Raw genomic sequence first — 23739 nt, 5'->3', positions numbered from 1 at the left:
GCTCGCACGAATGAATGTGGTCTTTCTTTGTCCCCAGAGCTTCGCATCTGACCTACAAACTTCATGTGATCGCCCGTATTAAAGTAAAAATCCTCCCAACTGTGTTCCTTTTTCATGATGCACACCTATATTTTGTGAAGTCTCTAGATTCTTTCTCATGAGCTTTCTTTTCTTTTTTTAAAAATCCTCCCTGTATTTGTTGCAGTTTAGAACACATTATCTGTTCATTCTGAATAATATATTCATATTCAGTTTTCCCTATTATGCACACAGTAGCTGCGGTCACCTTTTAACCGCAATTATCCCAGCAGACTGGTGCAAGTCTCTGAGGATAAGCATGTGCCACAATACTGAAGAATCTGACAGAAATTATTTTCTCTGTTCACTGTGTAGATCCGTGATATATATAATTAATTTCAATATAATTTCAGCCTCGACCCTCAGTTAATTGTGTGGCAAGGACAGCCATTTTAATTTAATGATGCTGCCACTTTAAAGCATATTGTGTACTGAATCTTATAAAGTAAGGCACATCACCCACCTGCCTCTGCTGTTGGACACAGCAAGAAAAAATGGGTGAAATAAATGCTATTAAACCTGTACTAATTACAAAATAATTGAGTGAGAACAACATTACCATTTATGAATGAAGTGATTAGTAGAAGCGGTGGCTCAAATAAATAAGTAATATGTAAATACTGCCTAAACAGTGTATAGTGTGGCTGCGTTGCTAAACTGTTTACAGCACTCCGAAGGTAAAGCAACTCCTATAATCTCATTGAATCTGGCAACTGGTGAGAAGAGTCATAATTTATAAGTTGTAGCACATAACATGGACAGCCACTAATATAAATAATTCTGTTCAGCACATACAGTATTCCATCTCAGATACATCATCACAGCATGCTACTCCATGAACCTTAGCTAGGTCTCTGAAATGCAATCTTGAAAACAAAATACACAGATCAAATACAAATGCCAAAAGCAAACAGAAGCATGTGTTTGCTTCTGAAGACTGTATTCTAGCTAGCTGGAATGAAGCCCTGTGATACTGTTGGTTCTGCTCACCCTGTGGCACAAGCTGTGCTGAGAAATCTGAGCATAAATAAATCTTTTTTCCCTTCAATAGAGCTTGTCTTTTAGGTAGCTAACTAATGTTAGTTCGCTAAGTAAAAGACAAGCTCTTATCACAGGTGAGACATTTTAATGTTACAGTCACATATTGAATAGTGATAAATTTACTGTGAACACCCCCGTCTCCGTTCCTTTATTAGCACTTTCTTTGTTCCTGTGTTAACACCTTTAACTCTTCCCAACAAGGTACAGACAGATAATCCTCCTCACCATTTGCATATTCCTTTGGCTCCCAGAATATCATTTGCATACATTTACATACCTTCCTGAATATTCCAGTGCCTTCCTGAAAACCATATATGGAGTTGTTCCTGTCCTACATTGATATGATTCCTGTTTTATGCAAATATGCTTAGCTTCCACCTAGCTAATCAATAGTTAACCCATGGTCTCTGTTGTATGTCAAGCATGATATATACTCTGCCTTTCTTGGAATAAATGAGACATCTTGCCAATTGAACTTTGTGTGTCTGTGTTATTTGGCAAACTTTCCCAAGCTTGGTGCGGGAAGTGAGTAGCAAGGCGAGGGCGCCGTCTTGCCTGTGTACTTTGTGTACTCGCTTTCTCTCTTCTTAAGAATCATAACCCGGATATTGTCCATTCTCAAATCCCCACAAATAGGTGTTTTTTTAATTCTCATAATTATATTGTAGAATTGAGGATTTAATGATAGCATTAGCATGTTACATGTTAACATTAACATGTTACTGTACATCCTCAGAATCTCAAACATCAGTACACTGTTTTTTATTTACTCTTTGGTGTGTAGGATGTACTTTGGACCACAGTCTTGAATTCACCTTGAATATGTATTGACTTGTTCCTCGCAGCTGTCAGATTAACCCTCATGGTAGATTAAGCCATATTCTTCTACAAGTAGCTTGGAATAGAATATTCCAATCAGTAAGGGCTTCTAAACCCACAAATCCAAAACTCTTCCATCCAGCTAAAAAGAAACAAGACTAGTTGTTCCAAAGATTAAATATAACAGACATGATAAGTCTATGATGCTGAAATGAAATACAAATTGCAGACGTGCAAACGGAAGATGTGTACATACCCATGTTCCCATAAATCTTAAAGTCCTTGAACACCCTAAGAGTTCTCCTCTAGTTTTAAAGCGGAATTAAAAGCAAACACATGGCTGTCTTTCATCTCTTTATTAAGCATGGTGTTGACCTGTAGCCAGGCAGTATGACCTCACCATGGAAAACCTGCTCGAAATCACGGTTCGAGCCTCAGATTTGGCTACGCTCATGCACTCCAGCACTGTCATGTCATTGCTTCCATCTGAAAATGATCTACCACCCTGTTTTCATTGCCGTCACATCATTGTCTTAGAAATGAGACAGAAACCAAATTTTCAGACTGTTTATTTGCCATTTGCATTCACACAGTCTGATGTTTGTCATTCTGATAGACAGAATTGTCTATATGTTTACAGTGTCAAAGGCCTGAACAGTTCGTTATATTGAGTATTCAGCAATATGGTTTTCTAACAGAATCAGACGAGTGGTGAAAAGTTTTTAGATGGATATACACACACAAATTGTGTGGTTGACCAAAACAGGAACTGGAAATAAAAAGCATATTTCAACCATGTTTATGATGTATGATTCAGTGTGGGTGTGTGTATATCTTGCTTGTGCAGAGTGGAAGCAGTCATGGCCTAGGGTTATGGAGAAAGAGATTATGTTGTTGAAGGCTGTCAAAATATTATCAATCAGTATGACCAATCCAAATATTTTCCTCCATGTTCTCCATTCCTAACTTTTATGCCCATCAACTGACATACCTACTGTGTGGAACTACTGCCCACACAAAAGCCATTTCACATGGACAAATAGACCAGAGCTCACATTTAGTACTGAACCAGGGACCAGGGAGATTGTTTGTCCACCAGACAGTATTATAACCAGCTTGACATATTACATACACCTGAAGAGTTTGACTGTACTTCAGAGCTTAGCCTTTTCGATGGCCATTATTTCTGACAGAATGCATGGCTGTGCAGAGATTTCCAGAGATTTAATCTTTCTGTCTTGAAGCTCACCACTTTCAGATCTTGAGTGTCTTTCTACCATGCTGTTATTATAACGTTATTAAACACACAGCCGTGAACAGCCGAGATGTTTTCAGCCTTATACCAAAAGAATAAATAAAGTAACTTGCTGTATCACGGTTGTTCTTACAGCTGCTTTGTACATCATGTCAAGATAATGTAAACAGATATGAAATATCTTCATCACCTTCATGTTCTTACTCCGGTTTCCTCCCCCAGTCCAAAGACAGGAATGGTAGGCTGATTGGCGTGTCTAAAGTGTCTGTAGTGTATGAATGGGTATGTGAGTGTGTATGTGATTGTGCCCTGCGATGGACTGGCACCCTGTCCAGGGTGTACCCCGATGCTTCCTGGGATTGGCTCCAGGTTCCCCCGCGACCCTGAAGGAGGAGTAAGCGGTAGAAGATGGATGGATGGATGGACCTTCATGTTCTTAGATGACTTCATGTGCTGTATTTAGAAAATGCATGCATGCACAATTGTCGAACAGAAAGAAAGATTAATCCCACATATAAATAGTGCTAATAAATATTTATTTTTTACTAGTACAACTTGCATTGTTTGAAGAAGAGGGCCTCGTTATCTGTTTAACTATCCTGCATGATGGCCTGTAAGTGCAGAACACATAAACAAACCAAAAAAACACAAGAGCCAAAACCAAAATAATATCACAAATGTAAAAACACTATAGCTTGGGGGTTGGGGGTTTTAAACCCCTTCTCTGCCCTGTGTGCACGGAGTTTGTATGTTCTCCCTGTGCTTTGGCGGTTTCCTCTGGGTACTCCGGTTTCCTTCCCCAGTCCAAAGACAATAGTAGGATAAGTGGTACGGAAAATTAATGGATGGATGGATAATGCTAGGTCCTTAGTGAACATCACATACGTACTCGTTGCTCATTGACTTCAATATGCATGAGTCTGAGAGATTATGGACGGTTGGGGGGTTCAAATTATAGAGGAAATAACAGGGCTCACTAAATGAATCTACTGATGCTTTTATTTATGATTATTTTATCAAGGGCATTCATTTGATGTTATTTTAGCTAGGCTGTCAATTTTGCACCGTATGAATATGAGTATGTGTTTACTGTGAAAACCTGCCTAAAGGAAGCTGGGTTATTCAGAAGCAAGAATTCCTCACTATAATAGCATAGCTTACATACGAAATCATTTTCTCTAGACTTGCTAGATAAGAGACTGAAAATGAACAGTTGTTTTTCATTGTTATAGTCATCCGCAGTGTCCGATTGGAAATATGCAATGTTCAGTAAGACCATACCCTTTCTTTTGATGTATTGCTGAATTTGCTGGGGTTTTTTGTTGCATTTTCTGATGTGTGATTGGTTTGCTAAAATGCATTTTATGGACCACCATACCTCTGTTCACCTACTCCATAGTAACTCAAAGCACTTAGTGTGAATAAGGTTTAAGTGTATGTGTTTATTGGTAACTGTGTCACATAGGCAGTGCTGACAAAATAAGTTAGGTGCAATATTTTATTTTATTTGAAAGTTACAATCTGTTTTAGGAGCCTGCCTGGCAGTGGCCATGAACCAAATGTTAAAAGGGTACAATAAGCCATTTCACTGCAGTACAGCTATGTATAAACACACACACACAAAAAACCTTGGAATTCTATCTAGGGACTTGAATGTGGTTTCATAAATACTCCATCAATCCACATCATGTTTTAAAGCAAGGTGTGGTTTTATGGTATTTTACTGGGAGCACAGTCCAAGATTATGAGCACAGCATTGCCCAGATTCAGTGTGTGCATTACTCAATAGTAGGAGCATAAATACATAATCATTACTGAGAATTTACTGCTGTAAAAAGTTCATTCATCCAATTAAAGTCACTTAATTCCACATTGATCAGTTTTTTAACCAAGACAACACTTCAGAACACATAACTGAACCCAAGTGACATATTTAAAAGCAATATGTCCATGATGGACATAGATATATAGTCCCTTTTCAAAACGACGTCAGAAAACGTCTGCCTTTCCGCAAAGCAGTGTATGTGTATTTCCGTTTGACCTTACGCTCGCTGGATATTTCAGGAGAATGCAGGAACTTGCTAACTAACAACATGAAATAATGAATAGAATTATTAGAATTATTATTTAGAATAATAATGTTTACGTATTTATGAGTTCTAACATTTTGATTCTTTTGATCACCTATCCCGGCACTGATATTTAGAATAACTGCCTCTTAATCAAAGCTAAATTTCATTCAAAACTGTATTCCAATGCAATGTTTTGGCAAAAGGGCACAACATGGATACATTACTGACTTTTATCTAACAATGCACAATCTATAGCTAACATCAGTAATATGGAAACATGATTGCAACAAGGGTTTGCGGTCTGTATTATAGTAAATGAATCAAGAATAAGGACTTAAAGACTTTCTATTTGCAGAAGAGAAATCTAACAACTACCGTTATCCTAACTCCATCACTAACGTAAGCTGGGCTGGACAATACAAAAATGCTTACCTTCATAATCAAACTGGTACTGCTCAATGAACGTGTTGTAAGTGAAAATTTGTCTGCAAGTCACTGTACATCATCTAGACATATTTCTGGCAGATGTAGAAGGGACTGCGTAAACTCCATATGCTGGCGGAAGTAACCATACACTGCTTTGAGTCAGAACGGACGTTGCGTGATGTCATGTGAAAAAGGGTCTATTCCTTTGCAATTTCCAATATAAAGTAGATAATGACAAAGGTTCTTGCTTTATTTTAAAATAGCACAGACAGACTTTTTTTCATCTTTAGCCTTAATCCTATGAAATATTTCCATCATGATGGGAGTCGTCGCTTCCAGCTTGACCCCGCCCACATTCACAAGACACAAGGGCTCACTGAATGGTTTAATGAGTATGAAAATGATGTAAATCATATTCCATGGCATTCACAGTCACCAGATCTTAAACCAACTGCAGACCTATGTGAGATTTTGGAACGATGTTTTAGAATGCACTCTTCACCACTATTATCCAAACACCAACTGAGGGAATATCTTTTGGAAGAATCTTGTCCACCCCTCCAGTACCGTTCAAGCGCCATGCAAAATCAATGCCAGGATGCAGTAACACTTTTATAGAGGCTTGCAGTGTCTCAACACACTTTATGATGGTTGAGTGTACTTCAGTAATGGTAGTAGATGTATCCATCCATCCATCCATCCATTTTCTGTACAGCTTATCACGGGGGAGCTTGGGTCACGGGGGAGCCTGGAGCCTGTCCCAGAGCACAAGGCACGGGACACCCTGGATAGGTTGCCAACCCATTGCAGGGTACAATCACACACACACACACACACACACACACACACACACACACATTTACACACTATAGAGTATTGGAAATGCCAATCAACCTACAACACACGTCTTTGGACTGGGGAGGAAATTGGAGTACCCAGAGGAAACCCCCAAAGCACAGGGAGAACATGCAAACTCCACACACATAGGGCAGAAGTGCGATTTCAACCCCCAACCACAAAAGTGCGAGGCAAACCTGCTAATCACTAAGCCACCATGCCCCGCTGATAGTAGATGTAATAAGCTTAATACACAAATACACAAAGTTTCTAGAGAAACCTGTCATTTCCAAATTGGACAGGACAGGACAGAAGTCCTGTTCATTTACTACATTTATGTACAGAATATGTATAACTATATACTCATATCAACAGACAGACACACACACACACACTCACAGTATTTCAGTGCACCAGTGACTAAGCCCTCTGTCACTGCCACTGTCATTGTTGTCACCTCACAGCAGGAAGAAATGGAGGAAAAAAGAAAGAAAGTGAAAAAAAGAGATAGACAGGCAGACACACACACACACAAAGAGAGAGAGAGAGAGAGAGAGAGAGAGAGAGAGAGAGAGAGAGAAATCTTGTTAATATGCAGGGCAAGGCTCCGTCCCATTAGAATTCAGACAGTAAAGCCAGCCTCCACACTCCTGCCTGTACACTAAAAATAAATGACTGAATCTACAGTGCAGTTATTGCAGTTACACACACACACACACACACACACACTGTTTACAAATAACCTGGACATTCACACAATATGAATTCTGAATTAAGACAAATAAGTATGTGTATGCATTCGATATTAAATAATGTAAAAATGGAAGATTGGAATGATGTAAAGAGCTGTATGTACAAACTCATATGGCAGAGGAAAAAGATCTTCTGTAGTTATTTTCTCATATACTGTAATTGTCTCAGTAGAATGGCTCTCGGGAAGGTCATTTATAAGTCACCAGTTGTAGGAGCAATTCAGCACGGCTTCCTCAGCAGGGCTTAATGCTGCCCTGTACCTGGTTGGATAGATTCACAAGAAACTAAAAAAAACTACCCACTCTCTAATCATTTCCTGTTTTAACAATTTACTCTTTTGCTATTACTCTGGCAAAGTAGCACTGTGTCACTCACCCTCTCTCTCTCTCTCTCTCTCTCTCTCTCTCTCTCCAATTCACATTTTTTTTAAAATAAAAAAAATAAACAGAGGAATGTCAAATTTTTTTTGATGTTGTTTCTACAAACCATGTCAGACCAAGATTCAGGGCACACAGCTCACTCCTCTCCCACACCACATCATTACTTTCAACACCTGCTGTTTATGTCAGAACACTGCACACCCGATCGAACCACATCTTTCTCTCTGACTCTCTGCCTTTGTTTGCTGCTGTCTCTCTGTGCTACCTCTCATTCCTATCGTATACTTTGTATGCCTACCATTAGATCCACAGCGTTAAATTAAGTCGGCATGTATGTTAAGTACTTTTATCCTCATAAAAGTACTTAAAGTAAAAAAAAAAAAAGGCTACTACAGAACACAGAGTTCACATCAAGGTTATTTAACTCTTATACATAATCAGCATGAGTAGGCAGCAACATGAACATGCAATTTGACAGCCTGTTATAATTCCACTTCCTATTATACAAGTACACAATGCTGTCAGGTTCACGATTCTGATTGGTCAGAAGGTTGAATCATTTTCTATTTATTTTTCTGAAATATTTTCCAATTCCAAGTGCTTATTCCTGGATGGTTAACATAACACACATAGCTCATACAACACAGCTTATTACATAATTATAGCACAATTACTTCACAATCAGGAATAACAAAAAAGAGTTGTAAAAAGTATATAATTACTGATATGGTGAAGGTTTCTATGAAGAGATGTTTATTTCGCATTTTAGAAGGAGTCTCTATTGTCAGCACTTTGAAACTCAGCATAGCGAAAGCCGTTTCTTTGTTTTACCAGCACAGCTTTGTGCTTTGTGGTTTCCAGGTAACATCAAAATCTGTATTATTTTGTCTTCTCAATTCCAAGAGAAAGAGAGACTGAACAGGGAAATGACTGTTTATAGTTGCTATAAAGTGATACCAGGAGCTAACTTATTTTTCTGATGTTAAATGTAACTATACATGGATTTTTAAAAATACAGAACGTGGTTGTCTTAGTGGTTAGCATGTTTGCCTTGTCTGTCTGAGGTTGGGGGTTCGAATCCTGCCTCCGCCCAGTGCATGCAGAGTTTGAATGTTCTCCCTGTGCTTTAGGGGTTTCTTCTGTGTACTCCGGTTTCATCTCCCAGTCCAAAAGACATGCACTGAAAGATAACTAAAAGATCCTGTACCATATTTCCTCTACATAAATGTATTTTCCTGCTGTAATTTCTTGTGTACCACACCTTATTCACAAGGCAGAGCTTATTTATGGGCCATAAAAAATATACACAGAAGCCTGAAACTAGGTCCACAAGCTTTTGACATGTGCTGGAGGAACCAGCTTGATGGAGAATATTGTTTTTCATTAGTGAAGTCCATGCCTCAAAGAATTCAGACTGTCATAAAAACCTGAGGGGGAGCAACAAAATACTAACTGATGATTCCATAATTTTTTTCCTCAACTTGATCTGGAAAAAATATGCCATTAATTGAAACAATTGAATTTAATTTGTTTGAGGTATGTTTCATGATGCCGGAATGTTCAGCTATTAAACAAAAATTGCTTTGTGTCATATCTGTGTCTTGTTTATTTGCTACGAATTAAAAAAGCCGGGTGAACATCCTCTAAGTGTGGTGATTCTATCGTCTTTTACCAGGAGTTGTATGTAGGCTGTGATAAAGCATGTCGTGAATTCACTGATTAAGTAGTCTATCATTAGATTTAAAGATATATTCATATAAAATAAAAATAGTAAACTGCTTTTACTGTATGGATCTACTTCTTGTGCATCAGTGAATTGTTTTACTCAATCTTTAAAGGAATCTTTATTTAAGACAAAACAGTAACAATATGAGAACTTTTTCAGGACCTGGGTGAAAAAACTTTTAGGAAAACTGAGTAGATTGAATGTTGCTTTATTAAAAATGTATTTAATGCTAATGGTTTTTTAAAAAAATGGTAACAGTTCTCTAAATTATGGCACTACTAAAAACAAGTGTGCATTTGATCTTCTAACCGTACTTCCTGCAGTAGGACCGAAGAGGATAAGCACCCCCTTCTAAATCTCCATCCCTTTCAAGAATTCTCCCATATCCTGTCTCAGGGAGCTCATGTATACTACTTCCATCTCTGGCTTCCTTCCTGGGCTTCTATAACAAAACCTCAGTGAACACTGCTTGTGTCTATATCATTTGTGAATTGTCGCAAATAAAAATGCACCGAACTCTTTTTTATGCATGACACATATTCATAAAACAATTACAACTGCAGTGATCATTTGTAAGATTTTAATACTGCAATATTACTCTGTATAGAATATGACCAGATGCATGGGAATTGTATATATATAATTATATAACGAAAAATTTAACACACCTGCTCCACATTCACACCTGAGACCTTGTAACACTAACAAGTCACATGACACCAGGGACGGAAAAGGGCTAATTGGGCCCAATATGCACATTTTCACTTATTGGTGTACTCACTTTTGTTGCCAGCGGTTTAGACATTAATGGCTGTGTGTTGAGTTATTTTGAGGGGACAGCAAATTTACACTGTTATACAAGCTGTACACTCACTACTTTACATTGTAGCAAAGTGTCATTTCTTCAGTGTTGTCACATTAAAAGATATAATCAAATATTTACAAAAATGTGAGGGGTGTACTAACTTTTGTGAGATACTGTATGTATATATATATTCATACCTCACACCATTCTTAGACATCTCAGTCTTGGGCAGCTACTTTACTTTCAGAGTAAATGCTGTTGTTTTAGGAATGGCCGCATGACTGTCCTACATGCTGTCTGCTGTAAGTGGGTATTGAGTTGCGAGGAGTGGCAAGCTTGAGCTTGTGTCTGAGCTTTAAAGGATGATTCAGCTTTCTGCCAGACGCGTTAGCTCAAATCAGCTGGGATTCCCATCACACGCTTCTCGGCTTCAAAATGGCACGAAACTTACCGCAACCTAATGCTGCTGCATCTCTCACAGCAGGAACTTTCATTAAAGACCTGTAGCCAGAAACAGTTCAGTTGCCTTTATTTTACTTTTCTTTCAGGATTGGTAGTGTGTCGATCATGTAAACAATGCATATCGCTTTTTTTCTTTTCTTTTTTTTTTTTTTTTGGCTGGTAGTTTTCAACACTTTTTTAGTGCTGACTGGTATGAAAAGGCACACGATGAGCCCTTACCCACGCCAACACATGATAATGTGCAAATTCCTCAAGGCGATTTAGCTCTCAACTGGGTTGGATAATATGATATGAATAATAGAGTGTTGCAGAAATATCTCTGTCCTGCAAAACGTTCACAACACAGGAATGCTCAGCACGCAGTCAAGAAAACTTAAGGAATACTAGCCCTTATCTTGCAGATTATCCACATGGTTATGGTTTAACTAACTACATTCGACAGATCATAAAATGGGAACAATTGCACTGCTACAGCATCAAATACAAACTGTTTCGAAAGGTAGAACACAGAGACTCTTCCTCAGAAGAGTGTGTTAGTTTTACTAAATGCTTTACTAAATGTTATCAGGTTGCCTTTTAGCAAAACAGCCCAGCTACCACCTCCATCATTTTCTATCAACCTTTAAAAATATGTTCAAAGAATAGAGTGTTCCTGCTAACTGTGCTATTCTCCAGTACAACGCGTTCAGAACAGACGAACGCTGAGCACAGCACGGAGATAAGCGACAGATTGCCCATCACTCACAGGTTCACGATGAACTGAAAAAATGAAATTTACTGCAGACCAAATTGCATTTATATAACTGCTGAAACAACATAGACAGGGATGGATTAAATAAATACATGTTTATGTTGACATTAACAATGTAAGACTAGACTGTTTATCTTTAGCAGCATTAAATGAAGCAAGCTTTCCCTGTGCAGTGGAACTACTTGGGCAGGATCATTTCATTATGTAAATTAAGTAGGCAGAGGTGGCTGGATGTAAACCAAACCTGATTCAGACTGCTATCCAAGCCTTTCAATGACAGTTATTGACCCTGTCCTGTCTATGACTGATTGGGGAGAAAACCACAATCCTGCATCAGAATAACATAAACATCAAGAAGGCTTAAAATATTCAGGAGATCGAGGGAATGTGAGTCCACAACAGTATCAGGAATCAATGAAATAAATAAACCAAGGAATAGCCGACTGACGGAAGGAAGCCAGAAGGGAAAGAAGGAAAAGGAATGAATGAATGAAGCAGTTCAGACTGATGACAGCCTACTCCAAAATCTAATCTAACATCTTATCCAAATACACACTTAAAAGAGAAGTTTAAGTATATGAATCTTTTGAGGCCTGTGTTTTTGTATGAGAACTCTTTCTTGTGCCAGATAAAGCTCATCAAAAAAAAAAGGAAAACGTTTTCCAAATACAAACGATATAGTGTAGACGCTTGGATTTAGAATAATGTTTTATTCATGGCGGGATATTAATGAAGAACTATCCTGTTTCCAAGGCTAATACAGCAGGCTCCGGTGTTCTTGTTATCATTGCTAAGGTGTCTAAGGAATCATTCAAAATGTAAAATGATTTATAATGCAGTACGTTAGCACGCAAGGGTGGCACAGTGGTGCACTGAGTAATGTCTCTGGTTCGATCCTGAGCTCAGGTTACAGTCTATGTGGAGTTTCACATGTTCTGCTTGTGTCTGTGTGGGGTTTTTCTGGGTTCTAAGAACTTTTTCAATAAAAAAAACAAAAAAGTTTTATCTGGTTCTCTGGTTTCCTTCCACCTCCAAGGTGGACTGAGGTTTCTAAATTGCCTGTAAGTGTGAATGAGTGTGTAAAGCAGCCTGTATTCCCACTTTGCACTCAGGGAATGTTCCTGGAATAGGCTACAACAACCCTGACCAGGATCAAGTGTTTGTTAAAGATGAATGAATGAATGAATGAATGATGTTGCAACAAGTTTTCAACATGTTATACCCTGAAAAAAATTGTAAGTAAATTTGTCATGTGATCACATGATAATAAATGAACCATGCAGAAAAACAAAAGAAAAAAAATGAAAGAAAAAAAAATCACACTAATTGTGGTCTTAGTGGTTAGCACATTAGTCTCGCACCTCCGGAGTTGGCACTTGATTCCTGCCTCTAGCCTGTGAGCTGGGTTTGCATGTTCTCCCTGTGATTCGAGGGTTTCTTCTGGATACTACGGCTTCCTCCCTCAGTCCAAAGACATGCGTTGTAGGCTGATTGGCATTTCCAAATTGTCTGTATTGTATGAGTGTGTGCGCTTGTTCCATGTGATGGGTTGGCACCCTGTCCTTGGTGTCCCCCACATTGTGCCCTGAGGTCCCTAGGATAGGCTCCAGACTGCCCTGTGTAAGATAAGTGGTATGAAAAATGGATGGATGGATGGATGGATGGAAACTAATTGTGCAAAAATGACAAGTGAATGAAAATAAAGGAATCACATAAAAATTGCAAGTGAATGAAAATAAAGGAATCACGTAAAAATTGCAAGTGAATGAAAATAAAGGAATCACGTAAAAATTGCAAGTGAATGAAAATAAAGGAATCGTGTAAAACGACACGTGAAAATATATGAAGTATTAATCATATGCAAAAATAAATTAATCATGAAAATAAAACATGTTGAAGTAAATGAATCATATGAATAACATCTTGGAAATGAAGGATTTGTGTAAAATACACAAGTGAAAATAAATGAATCGTTAAAAAAACATGTAAGGGATCCTGGCACAATAAATATTTTTAAAGATTTCTTATAAAAGAAATGTAAGCCATACCATCTAGAAGAGTTCATGATTATTTTTTTATTTTTTTGTAATAAAACTGAGCAGCAGAATAAAACATCTGTTCATGACTCTTATTTAAGACTTGGTATTTTTTTCCCCTTGAACATGACCAAGTCTTAAATAAGAGTCTTAAACACTACTGAGGGAAGAAATTTGTTGTTCTCATACAGGTTATGCAAAACATACTACTACTACTACTACTTTCCATATTACTTTTCCTCATCTCTCCCCTGTGAGTAATCAGAGGTTTCAAGGCTTCCCACCTTTCCTGGAAACCTTGACCTCTTCTGATGCGTAGCAAATGTGTGCAGGTGCAGGTAGTGAAGCGGAAAATATTGATTCTTTGAGCTTTATGGGCATGAAACACATTGGCTCAGCTCATATAATCAAGAGTGACTCAAATGGATATGGCCCAAACAGAGAACTCTCTCCTTCTCCATTACAGACCCTAATGATTGGATGGCCTCTTTGATCGATGGTGGATGTGGATTCTCTGGCTTATTTATCCGTGGCTCATGGAATCCAGGTTTGTCAAATTTCATTTTGGTTTTGATTTGAGAATTTCTCACAAGAGCTCATTTTCCAGCATGATTGTTTTTCAACACAATTTTTTTTGGTATTATATGATGAGTGGATCCCCATGTGGCCATTTGGAGAAATAATATTAAATTGCTTGTTCTGTCTGAAAGGCTGGAATGAGTTGAATATCTGTCTCCACCATGGTGTGAAGGACAGCAGATGTCCCAGAGTGAAATAAAAGTAACTCGCTGACTACTGAACTACCACGCTCAAATATACCCCACCTGTAATTGTGATTTTTAATTAAATAGAAAGCTTCTTGCCTTTAAATAATGAATATGCTTGGGAAGTTGCATCTTTAAATGTTCTCACTTCTGGATTGTATATTAACATCATCATAGTTCTTAACCTCTTCTCTTTAAAGGTCACCTCATTTTTTAATGTGAGGCAATTTCAGTACTCTCCGTTTAGCTCTGGAAGGGGGCCAGACACTCAGCTAAGCCTGGAATTATTACAAAAAATGTTGCTTAATTCTCCTCTCATAACCCTGATTAAATGTGCACCATTCAGGTTTTGGAGTGTTTATTGCTTGTCCGTTTATATAGTGCTAAAATGCATTATGCAATCTGTAAATCCACTCAGCATGACTCTAAGAAGCTAATATGACTGTATTAAACCACACAGCCTCTTTTATTACCTCTTTAGCAGCCCAGCACTCACAAACACCAACAGCACTTTGGAGAAATATACAGGGTGTGAGCATTATTAATGACTACGTCACTGCTCCCATTCTCATGATGATGAATACGCTACTCTAACCATTCGCTCGATCTATCCATCAGTGACCAGTCTTTTTCTATTACCACTTCAATGCTAAAAAATGAGAATGGGATTTAATAGCATCCACCTGATACAGACCTGCTGAGAAAGTGTTTTCAGCTGCATGCATTTGACAAATGAGAGAGTCGCCTCCCTCACGGCTGTTCACCATTAGCCACAACAAATCAAGCCCAAGCAGAAATGTCTCATATTTTTCCACTGATGGTCCAAAATGATTTTGTACATGCAGGTCTTGAACATATGTTGTTGTTTTTTTTTAAATGACCCATAACCTTTGCTCTACAATATGACACTAAAATTTACGATTAGTCAGCAGGCTAAATTTGAGAAAATGTCTGGGATTCAGCTTTAGTTTCATTATGATGTGCTTATGGTTTAATACTGCATCATGTGTGCGCATGTTTGCATTGCTTTAACCCCCTCTGTAATTCCCGCCTTCTCACACACCAATTGGTCGATTATAAAAAGCTTGCAGTAACTATTGGCCAAATTCCTGCCTCTCAACCATTAGCCAACTCTCAGCAAATACGCGAAGGTGAAGTGCTGTTGTGTACACTGTCAAACAGAGCACTAAAATAAGCTGTAAATAAAAAGTATTTTAGATCATCTTGCTTTTCTCTTGACTTTATTTATATATGTGGCCTTGAAGTAATCCAAAAATTATCAGATTACATTACTTTCATATTGTGATACTTGGATTGCGTTACAGTTTTTTATGAAGTAATATGTAACTCTAACAGAATACCTTTTTAAAGTAACCCTTCCAACCCTGTTAGTCAGCCCTGATCAGTCCAAACTAATAGATTAGATTTACAATGTTCGGCAGACATCCTTTTCCAGAGAAACTTACAGAAGTGCTTTGTAGTCTCCATCAAAAACATATCCTTATGCTAGTGCAAATAGATCAGGATCTAAAAATACAATCAAACTAAACTCACTTAGAGAGGAGTTAGTGCAAGGAGTTAGTACAGCAACAAGAACCATACAAGTTTAATTTATCTATTTATTTATTTATTTTAAATTTGTGCTTGGTGAAGAGATAGGTCTTCAGTCTTTGAGGACAGTATATTAGCTGTTCAGATAGCCAGGGGAAGTTCATTCCACCACCTGGGTGATAGTACAGAGAAGAATCTTGATGAATGTCTTCCTGGTGTCTTGAGAGATGGTGGATCAAGTTAAGTCATGCTAGAGGCTCTAAGGGAACGTGATGCTGTGGGGTATGATAAGTCTTTGGCTTTGTACGCAATAGGGGTGTAACGCAATGATACTATCTGTGTCTGTACTGAAAGAAGGCATAGTCTAAACCAGAAGAGAGTTGTTTGGAAAAACCTGGGGAAAAAACTCTCAGCATGGTTTGTGAATACATGCTCTGACAGTTCCTTGACCTCAGCTGCATCATTTGAGTGCGTAATTGGTCTCAACTATATCCACTATTTTAATCTATCTTTCACAGTTATTATTTTCTTTGTACCTGCCTCATTTCCTTAGGAATTTATTTGGTACTATTTCCCAAAATATAAACAAACTAGTAGATTAATTTAAACCATTGCAACCCTGACCAGAGAAAAACTAAAACTGTTATAATTGCATAACATAGCATTGAATGTTCCTGTTAATAAGTGCGAGCTTTCTTTGTCCCACAATCTGTATATCTGACTGCTCGCTTTTTTGTTGTGTCCCATTAGATTACAGTCCCAATGCACACCTATACTGTAGTCTCAACCCTGATGATCGCTCTATCAATTGTTCTTTAAAAAAAAAAAAAAACACACCTAGAATATATATCTGTATTTGCATCTGTTTAGAGCATATCTGTTCATTCCAAAAAAATGCATTTGTATACGGTTACTATCTCTACTAGGCAAGAATCAGTGTTTTAAATCTGATGCAGGCAGCTACAGGAAGCCAGTAGAGGGGACACCGCAGTGGTGTGATGTGAGAGAACTTGAGAAGAAAACAAGTCATAGAGCTATATTCTTGTTCAGCTACAGGGCGTACCAGGAAAGACCTGCCAGGAGCTAGCTGCAGTAGTTCAATCTCAAGATAACAAGTGGCCAAACAAGCATCTCAATGGCGTCCTTGGAGAGAAATGGAGAGAAACCTTCATGACTATGTCAGGTTAGCAATACAAGAAGAGATCATTCCTATTTGATTTACTGACAAAATTAAACTGATCTCTCATAGTAGCTATCAAAATTCAACTTCATCTTTAGGTCATTTTGACATTTGTAGTTCTCCTGCTTCATTTCTATACAACAGTCATTCAGGCCCCAAGCCATGGGCCTGCACCATTAATTATCCCACTCACATTCACTCGTACCATACCTCTGAGATGGAAAAAAATTAAGGCCTAACTCTAAAACAGTAGATGTCACAGTGCATATCCCTGACTGAATACATGATTTCAGCCAGAGCTGGAACAATCATGTGGGTGTGAAGCTGGTCCAGAGCGGCCACAACTCTAACACCCAGGGAAAAGCAGGACAGAAAACAATGTCATAACTCAGAGACTATAAGCATAGTGGAGCTGAAACAGAGCTCAGCAGGGGATAGTAATAACTCACCCAAAGAGACTGATTACAGTAGTGCTTGAAAGTTTGTGTTTAGAATTTTCCATATATCTGCATAACTTCACCAAAAATATCACCAGAATCCTAGTCCAAGTCCTAAAAGTAGACAAAGAGCACCCAATTAAACACATGATACAAAAATATTATATTTTTGCTTGGGTATATACTTGTACATTTATTATTGAGGAAAATTATCTAATATTTCATATCTGTGAGAGGCAAAAGTATGTGAACCTCTAGGATTAGCAGTTAATTTGAAGGTGAAATTAGAGTCAAGTGTTTTCAATCAATGGGATGGAATGTCTTCAATCAAGTGTGAGTGAGCACCCTGTTTTATTTAAAGACCACAAATCTATCAAAGTCTGATCTTCACAGCACATGTTTGTGTATCATGTGTTGAACAAAGAAGATTTCTGAAGACCTCAGAAAAAGTTGCTGATGCTCACCAGGCTGGTTACAAAACCATCTCTAAAGAGATTGTACTCCACCAATCCACAGTCAGATTGTGTACAAATGGAGGAAATTTAAGACCATTGTTACTCTCCTCAGGAGTGGTCGACCAGCAAAGTCCAAGAGCAAGACCTGTAATAGCCTGCAACGTCACAAAGCAACCCAGGGTAACTTCTAAGCAAGTGAAGACCTCTCTCACATTGGCTAATGTTAATGTTCATGAGTCCACCACCAGGAGAACACTGAACAACTACGGTATGCATTTCAGGATTGCAAGGAGAAAGCCATTTCTCTCCAAAAAGAACACTGCTGCCCTTCTGCTGTTTGCTAAAGAACATGTGGACAAGCCAGAAGGCTAATGTAAAAATGTTTTGGTGAGGGATGAGACCAAAATAGAACTTTTTGGTTTAAATGAGAAGCATTGTGTTTAGAGAAAGGAAAACACTGTACTCCAGCATAAGAACCTTATTCCATTTGTGAAACATGGTAGTGGTAGTATCAGGTGTGAAACGGGTGAACCTTATCCCGTATGTGAAACAGGTGGTGGGTGTGATTTGCTGCATCTGTGCCAGGATGACTTGCCATCATTTATGGAACAATGAATTCTGTAATATACCAGTGAATTCTAAAGGAAAATGGCAGGACATCTGTCCATAAACTGAATCTCAAGAGAAAGTGGGTCATGCAGCAAGACAATGACCCTAAGCACACAAGTCGTTCTACCAAAGAGCGGTTAAAGAAGAATAAAATTAATGTTTTGGAATGGCCAAGTCAAAGTCCTGACCTTAATCCTATAGAAATGTTGTGGAAAGACCTGAAGCAATCAATTCATTGAGGAAACCCACCAACATCCCAGAGTTAAAGTTGTTCTGTACTGAGGACCACGCTAAAATTCCTCCAAGCCGATGTGCAGGACCGATCAACAGTTACCGCAAACGTTTAGTTGCAGTTATTGCTACACAAGAGGGTCACACCAGATACTGAAAGCAAAGGTTCATATACTTTTGCAACTCACAGATATGTAATATTGGATCATTTTCCTCAATAATTAAGTGACCAAGTATGATATTTTTGCCTCATTTATTTAATTTGGTTCTCTTTATCTACTTTGAATACTTATTTTGAGGAACATCTAATGATGTTTTAGGTCATATTTTTGCAAAAATATAGAAAATTCTAAAGGGTTCACAAATTTTCAATCACCACTGCATTTACCTAGTCTGTAGAACATATTGCGTATTTCTGAGGTATTTAACTATCTGATAAATCTTATACATGCATTTATATAAGCAATCCCTTAAAGAACTAGATTAAATAAAATGCCTTTCATATCATATCAAAAATGTCCAACTGTAGTAAATTTTATGTCTAAATTCTACAAATGTTTTTATTCAATTATCACAATGTTAACTTTAGATATGCAGCAAATCTGATACACTGTCCAATTGAATATGTTACATACTAAGCTCAATGTCTTGTAACGACTGGCACAATTTGATCTGGATCTTTAAAGCTGTTTACATTCCCTGAAATAAGTGCCTCTTGGTTTTTACATATTTTATAGTATCCATGTAATATTAATCTTGCAACGCACACTATACTGCAGACATCAGAAGTTCACTGCAGCCGTAATGTAAAGTAGCAACGTTTCTTTTAGCAAAAGCAATTTCGAACAAATGTTAAAATAAATACATTCTTCTGGAAATTCCAACCTGATTACAGTTACACTCGTTTACATGATAAATATGAATTTGACGTTGTTGTCAGAGACATGCACATGGATATATTTTCAATTTAGCTCTGCAGTCTGGATGGAGCAAAACACACACACACACACACACACACACACACACACACACACACACACACACACACTACTAACCGACTCAAAATAAACACCCACTTTCCTTGCAGTAGAACCATGCACTGAGGGCAGACCTGAAGGGTATTTCACTACAGCCATCTGCATATGGCATCCACATATGGATGGCTTACAGTGAAGCAAGGAATAGGGCCTAGTTACAGTGCTTGCTTTAATTAATAGCTCAAATAGATTACATCATAGTGTTCAGTTGTCCTGTGAATAGCTACATTGAGGCCTGCTTCAGTGGACTGGCTCGGGCTATTGAAACAGGAATGCATCAATATTCACTGGACCGTACTGCATTCTTTGTCTCTGTAGCAACTCCAAGATTAATTCTCTCGTGTTTTCTCTTTCTCCTCCCCATATTTTCTTCTTCTTCTTTTTTCAACTTTAAGTTTATTCTTTCGTTCTTTCTTTCTTTATTTTTTTAAAAACATTTTTTCAGGTAAAAACAGCAGAAAACTTGTATGTATCAGAAATGATTAGTTGGAATCTGTGAAAGAAAATGTGATCTTTTTGGTTTGCCCTTCACTGGATGTTTTGCAATGCAGCTTGTCAATGACATTGATTACAGTCTAAAGAAAACTATGAACCTGGCTTATACAAAATCCTCTATATCAGTGGTCACCAACCCTCTTGCTTGAGATCTACCATCCTGCAGGTTTCAACTTTAACCAAAATCTAACACACATTTTAGTTGATCAAGAACATCTTAAGGCGATAATTGGATGGTCAGGTGGGCACGATTATGGTTGGAGCTAAAGTCTTCAGGAAGGTAGATCTCTAGGAACAGGGTTGATGACCATTGCTGTACATGAATACTATGTTTTCAGTTATTAGAAACTATTACAACAATTTCACAAAGACTGTAGCTTTGTGGTAGAAACACCTGACTTCACTGCATATCACTTATTTGCAAATCAAATATACACTTTATGCACACGCTAAAAGACAAACACGTCAGTATTTGACTGCAGAGCTGATTATTCAAAATATATTTAAAACCTAAAGCCTATGGGAAAACATTTTCATGTATACAAGGACATGTAATGCTAATAATGATGCCATTTTATACATGTATCTAATGAAGGGGGAGTGGTAGCTCCGTGGTAGCTCTGTGCTAGCGATGTTGGACTACAGATTGGAAAGTCAAGCTGCTACTGCTGGGCCCTTGAACAAGGCCCTTAACCCTCAACTGCTCAGTTGTATAAATGAGATAAATGTCAGTCTGGATAAGGGTGTCTGTTAAAATGCCACAAATGTAAAGAAATATGCCCACTAACAGTGTAATTTAGTAGTGGACAAGTTCAAATCTCTGTTCAGAAATGCACCAGGTTATGAGTTTAAACTAGATAAGATCTGAAGTGCAGATCAATTTCATTGTGTTTACAATGTCCATCCATCCATCCATCAATCTTCTATACCGCTTACTCCTTTTCAGGGTCACGGGGAACCTGGAGCATCGGGCACAAGGCGGGGTACACCCTGGACAGAGTGCCAATCCATTGCAGGGCACAATCACATAAACACTCACACACCCATTCATACACTACGGACACTTTAGACATGCCAATCAGCCTACCATGCATGTCTTTGGACTGGGGGAGGAAACCGGAGTACCCAGAGTGCCCGGAGTGCCCACAGGGCCACGGTGGCAATCGAACCCCCGAACCTGGAGGTGTGAGGCGAACATGCTAACCACTAAGCCACCATGCGCCCCTGTGTTTACAATGTATTTAATTTATTATTTTTAAAAAATAATTTGCTCAATCCCTGGATTAAAGTTAGATTAACATGGAACCGCAGACCACAAACTTGAGTATCTTTTACACAACCTGCATAGATGGATATAAGCAATTTAAGGAGACACTTGGGACTTTTAATCCCTTGAAATTCATGTTATAACCACAAACATTTTGAAATTTTAGATTTTAGGACTCCTACATTATCGAGTCAGTACAAAAACATTTTAGATTTCCAAGCGTTAGTTTTCCAACATAAACTTAAATGTTGCAGTAAAATGTTCATATGTCAGTAAAGAAAGCAGCATATTACGAGACCACTTTTCACACACACACACACACACACACAAACACACACACACACACACACACACACACACATAATAAATGCTAGTGGATTTTGCTGCAAAAATACTAAGAACGTGTGACAGTCAAAGTCTCCAGAAGAAACGTGGCTTTGTTCTGCAAGATGCTCAATAAAACTTACAGCTCATTTCCTTATAAAACTGCACCAATTCTACCTGAGACTACAATTTTTGTTTGTTTGTTTGTTTTTAGCAAAGGGTCTTCACACTACACATTGACTTTGCTTCATTTACTACTGTTTACTGCTCTTTATAGTATATATATATATATATATATATATATATATATATATATATATATATATATAGCCTTGTGCACAGTACTGCACATGGACCTAGGTAAAAGGTACAAAAATGTGACCTCTTGAGCAGTATCAAAGAAAGGGCAAATATAGTAAACTTTAATTTATTTATTTATTTTCTGAGAATGCAGAAACACTTGGCACACATCCCCCAAATATTGTGACTTGAACGAATTAAAGGAGTCTCTTGATGTTTTCTAATCACTCGTGTGTTCAGTAATATGATTGCTCGAACTCCTTCTGTCTTGCTGAAATCGGTGCCTTCTGTCTTTAATTCTGCCCGGGAGAGGGAGACGCGCTCGGGGGAGGTACCGGGCGCATGCGCACTGCTCACACCGACCACACGCGGCTCAGTCGCGACGTTTATTCGGCGTCCACCATGCAGCACTACACTACACAAACACTCCGGCTGGAAGGAGACGCGCGCGAGAGAGCAGCTTGTCTTCCTGTAAACACTGCGCGCGTCCGCGGCTTACACTGTGGATCAAAGCCGTGCTGGTCATACTCATCATGGGCTAAGAGCAGCACGCCGGGATTACGCGCTTCAGCCATGGAGACGCGGATTTTTTGCTCTGATTTTCCTTTTTTCCCCTGAAGACGGGAAGCGCAAATAGTGAACTGATAGAGGGGATCCATTAACCCTGTCGGCTTGTGTCTTGGTTTGCTCTGCTTGCTGTTCTTTTGGTCTTGTTTTTGGGGGAGAGATGATTGCAGATTTGGTGTGTAGCGCTGTGGCTCTGGTCCTGTATGTCAACACACTGGGCGCTGATTTCTGCTACGATGACAGGTACTGACACACACACACACACACACACACACGAATGAATATCTGAATACATGAGCCCCACTCATCCCCCCTCTTTCCTAGTAGTGCTAAACTCCTAGTCTGATTACGCACATCTCTCAGCATTGGACTTCCGTTTTCTCGGAATGATATTATTACGTCATAATTCCGTGCACCACCGATCTGACAGAATTCATACATTTATCCATGCTCCTATTAATGCATCAGCACATGATCGGTTACTAAACCGACACAAAATTAATGAAATCAATCATTTCGTTATGATTTGACAGAACAGTTGCTCGAAATCTTGTCTCCATTACTCTCATCTACTTGGACTGTGTTTATATTCAAAGCTGCTCCGCGTAACTTGAGCATTTGGATTGGATTGGATTTGTCCGGATCACTTGAAATGCACAGAACCAAGCCAAAATATATTCCAGTGATCCAACCTCTCCTCCTGATCTAAAACAAATACCTACAATATATGTGCACTTTAAAAAAAACAAAAAAAAAAAACAAAAAAAAAGAAGTCCTATTTCCATCACATATGGACATGTTGGTCATCCAGACTAAAGTGCTTTCTATGTACTGCACATGCGCTGAGACTCGTTCAACAATTTACATATCATTTTCTCATCATAACTCTTCAGGTGCTTGTTCCAGTGATGCATGAATGAGAGCTCTCGAGCTATAGCTTATCGAGTTTATTCCACATCTCCTGGCATCAGAAACATGCAGGATGTGGAGGAACGTCACACGAACTTCTTAATGTAGAAGACTATAAACAGTGTATTATACAATAAACTACCGCCACATGACGCCAGAACAAAATGGGCTT

The 23739-nt window shown here is 38.4% G+C and overlaps 1 protein-coding gene across 1 annotated transcript in view; it reads left to right on the top strand.

The window, feature by feature from the left end:
- The first annotated feature begins 22240 nt into the window (after nucleotides 1–22240).
- tmtc2b (transmembrane O-mannosyltransferase targeting cadherins 2b) overlaps nucleotides 22241–23739 on the top strand; it is a 110190-nt gene continuing 108691 nt past the window's right edge. Inside the window, exon 1 of the mRNA XM_053622812.1 lies at nucleotides 22241–22901. Coding sequence (XP_053478787.1) covers nucleotides 22819–22901 — 83 coding nt within the window. The 5' untranslated portion in view covers nucleotides 22241–22818. The remainder of the gene's footprint in view (nucleotides 22902–23739) is intronic.

Source organism: Ictalurus furcatus, chromosome 4, assembly GCF_023375685.1.
Source record: "Ictalurus furcatus strain D&B chromosome 4, Billie_1.0, whole genome shotgun sequence".
Classification (NCBI taxonomy): domain Eukaryota; kingdom Metazoa; phylum Chordata; class Actinopteri; order Siluriformes; family Ictaluridae; genus Ictalurus; species Ictalurus furcatus.
This window is presented reverse-complemented; position numbering and strand designations above follow the sequence as displayed.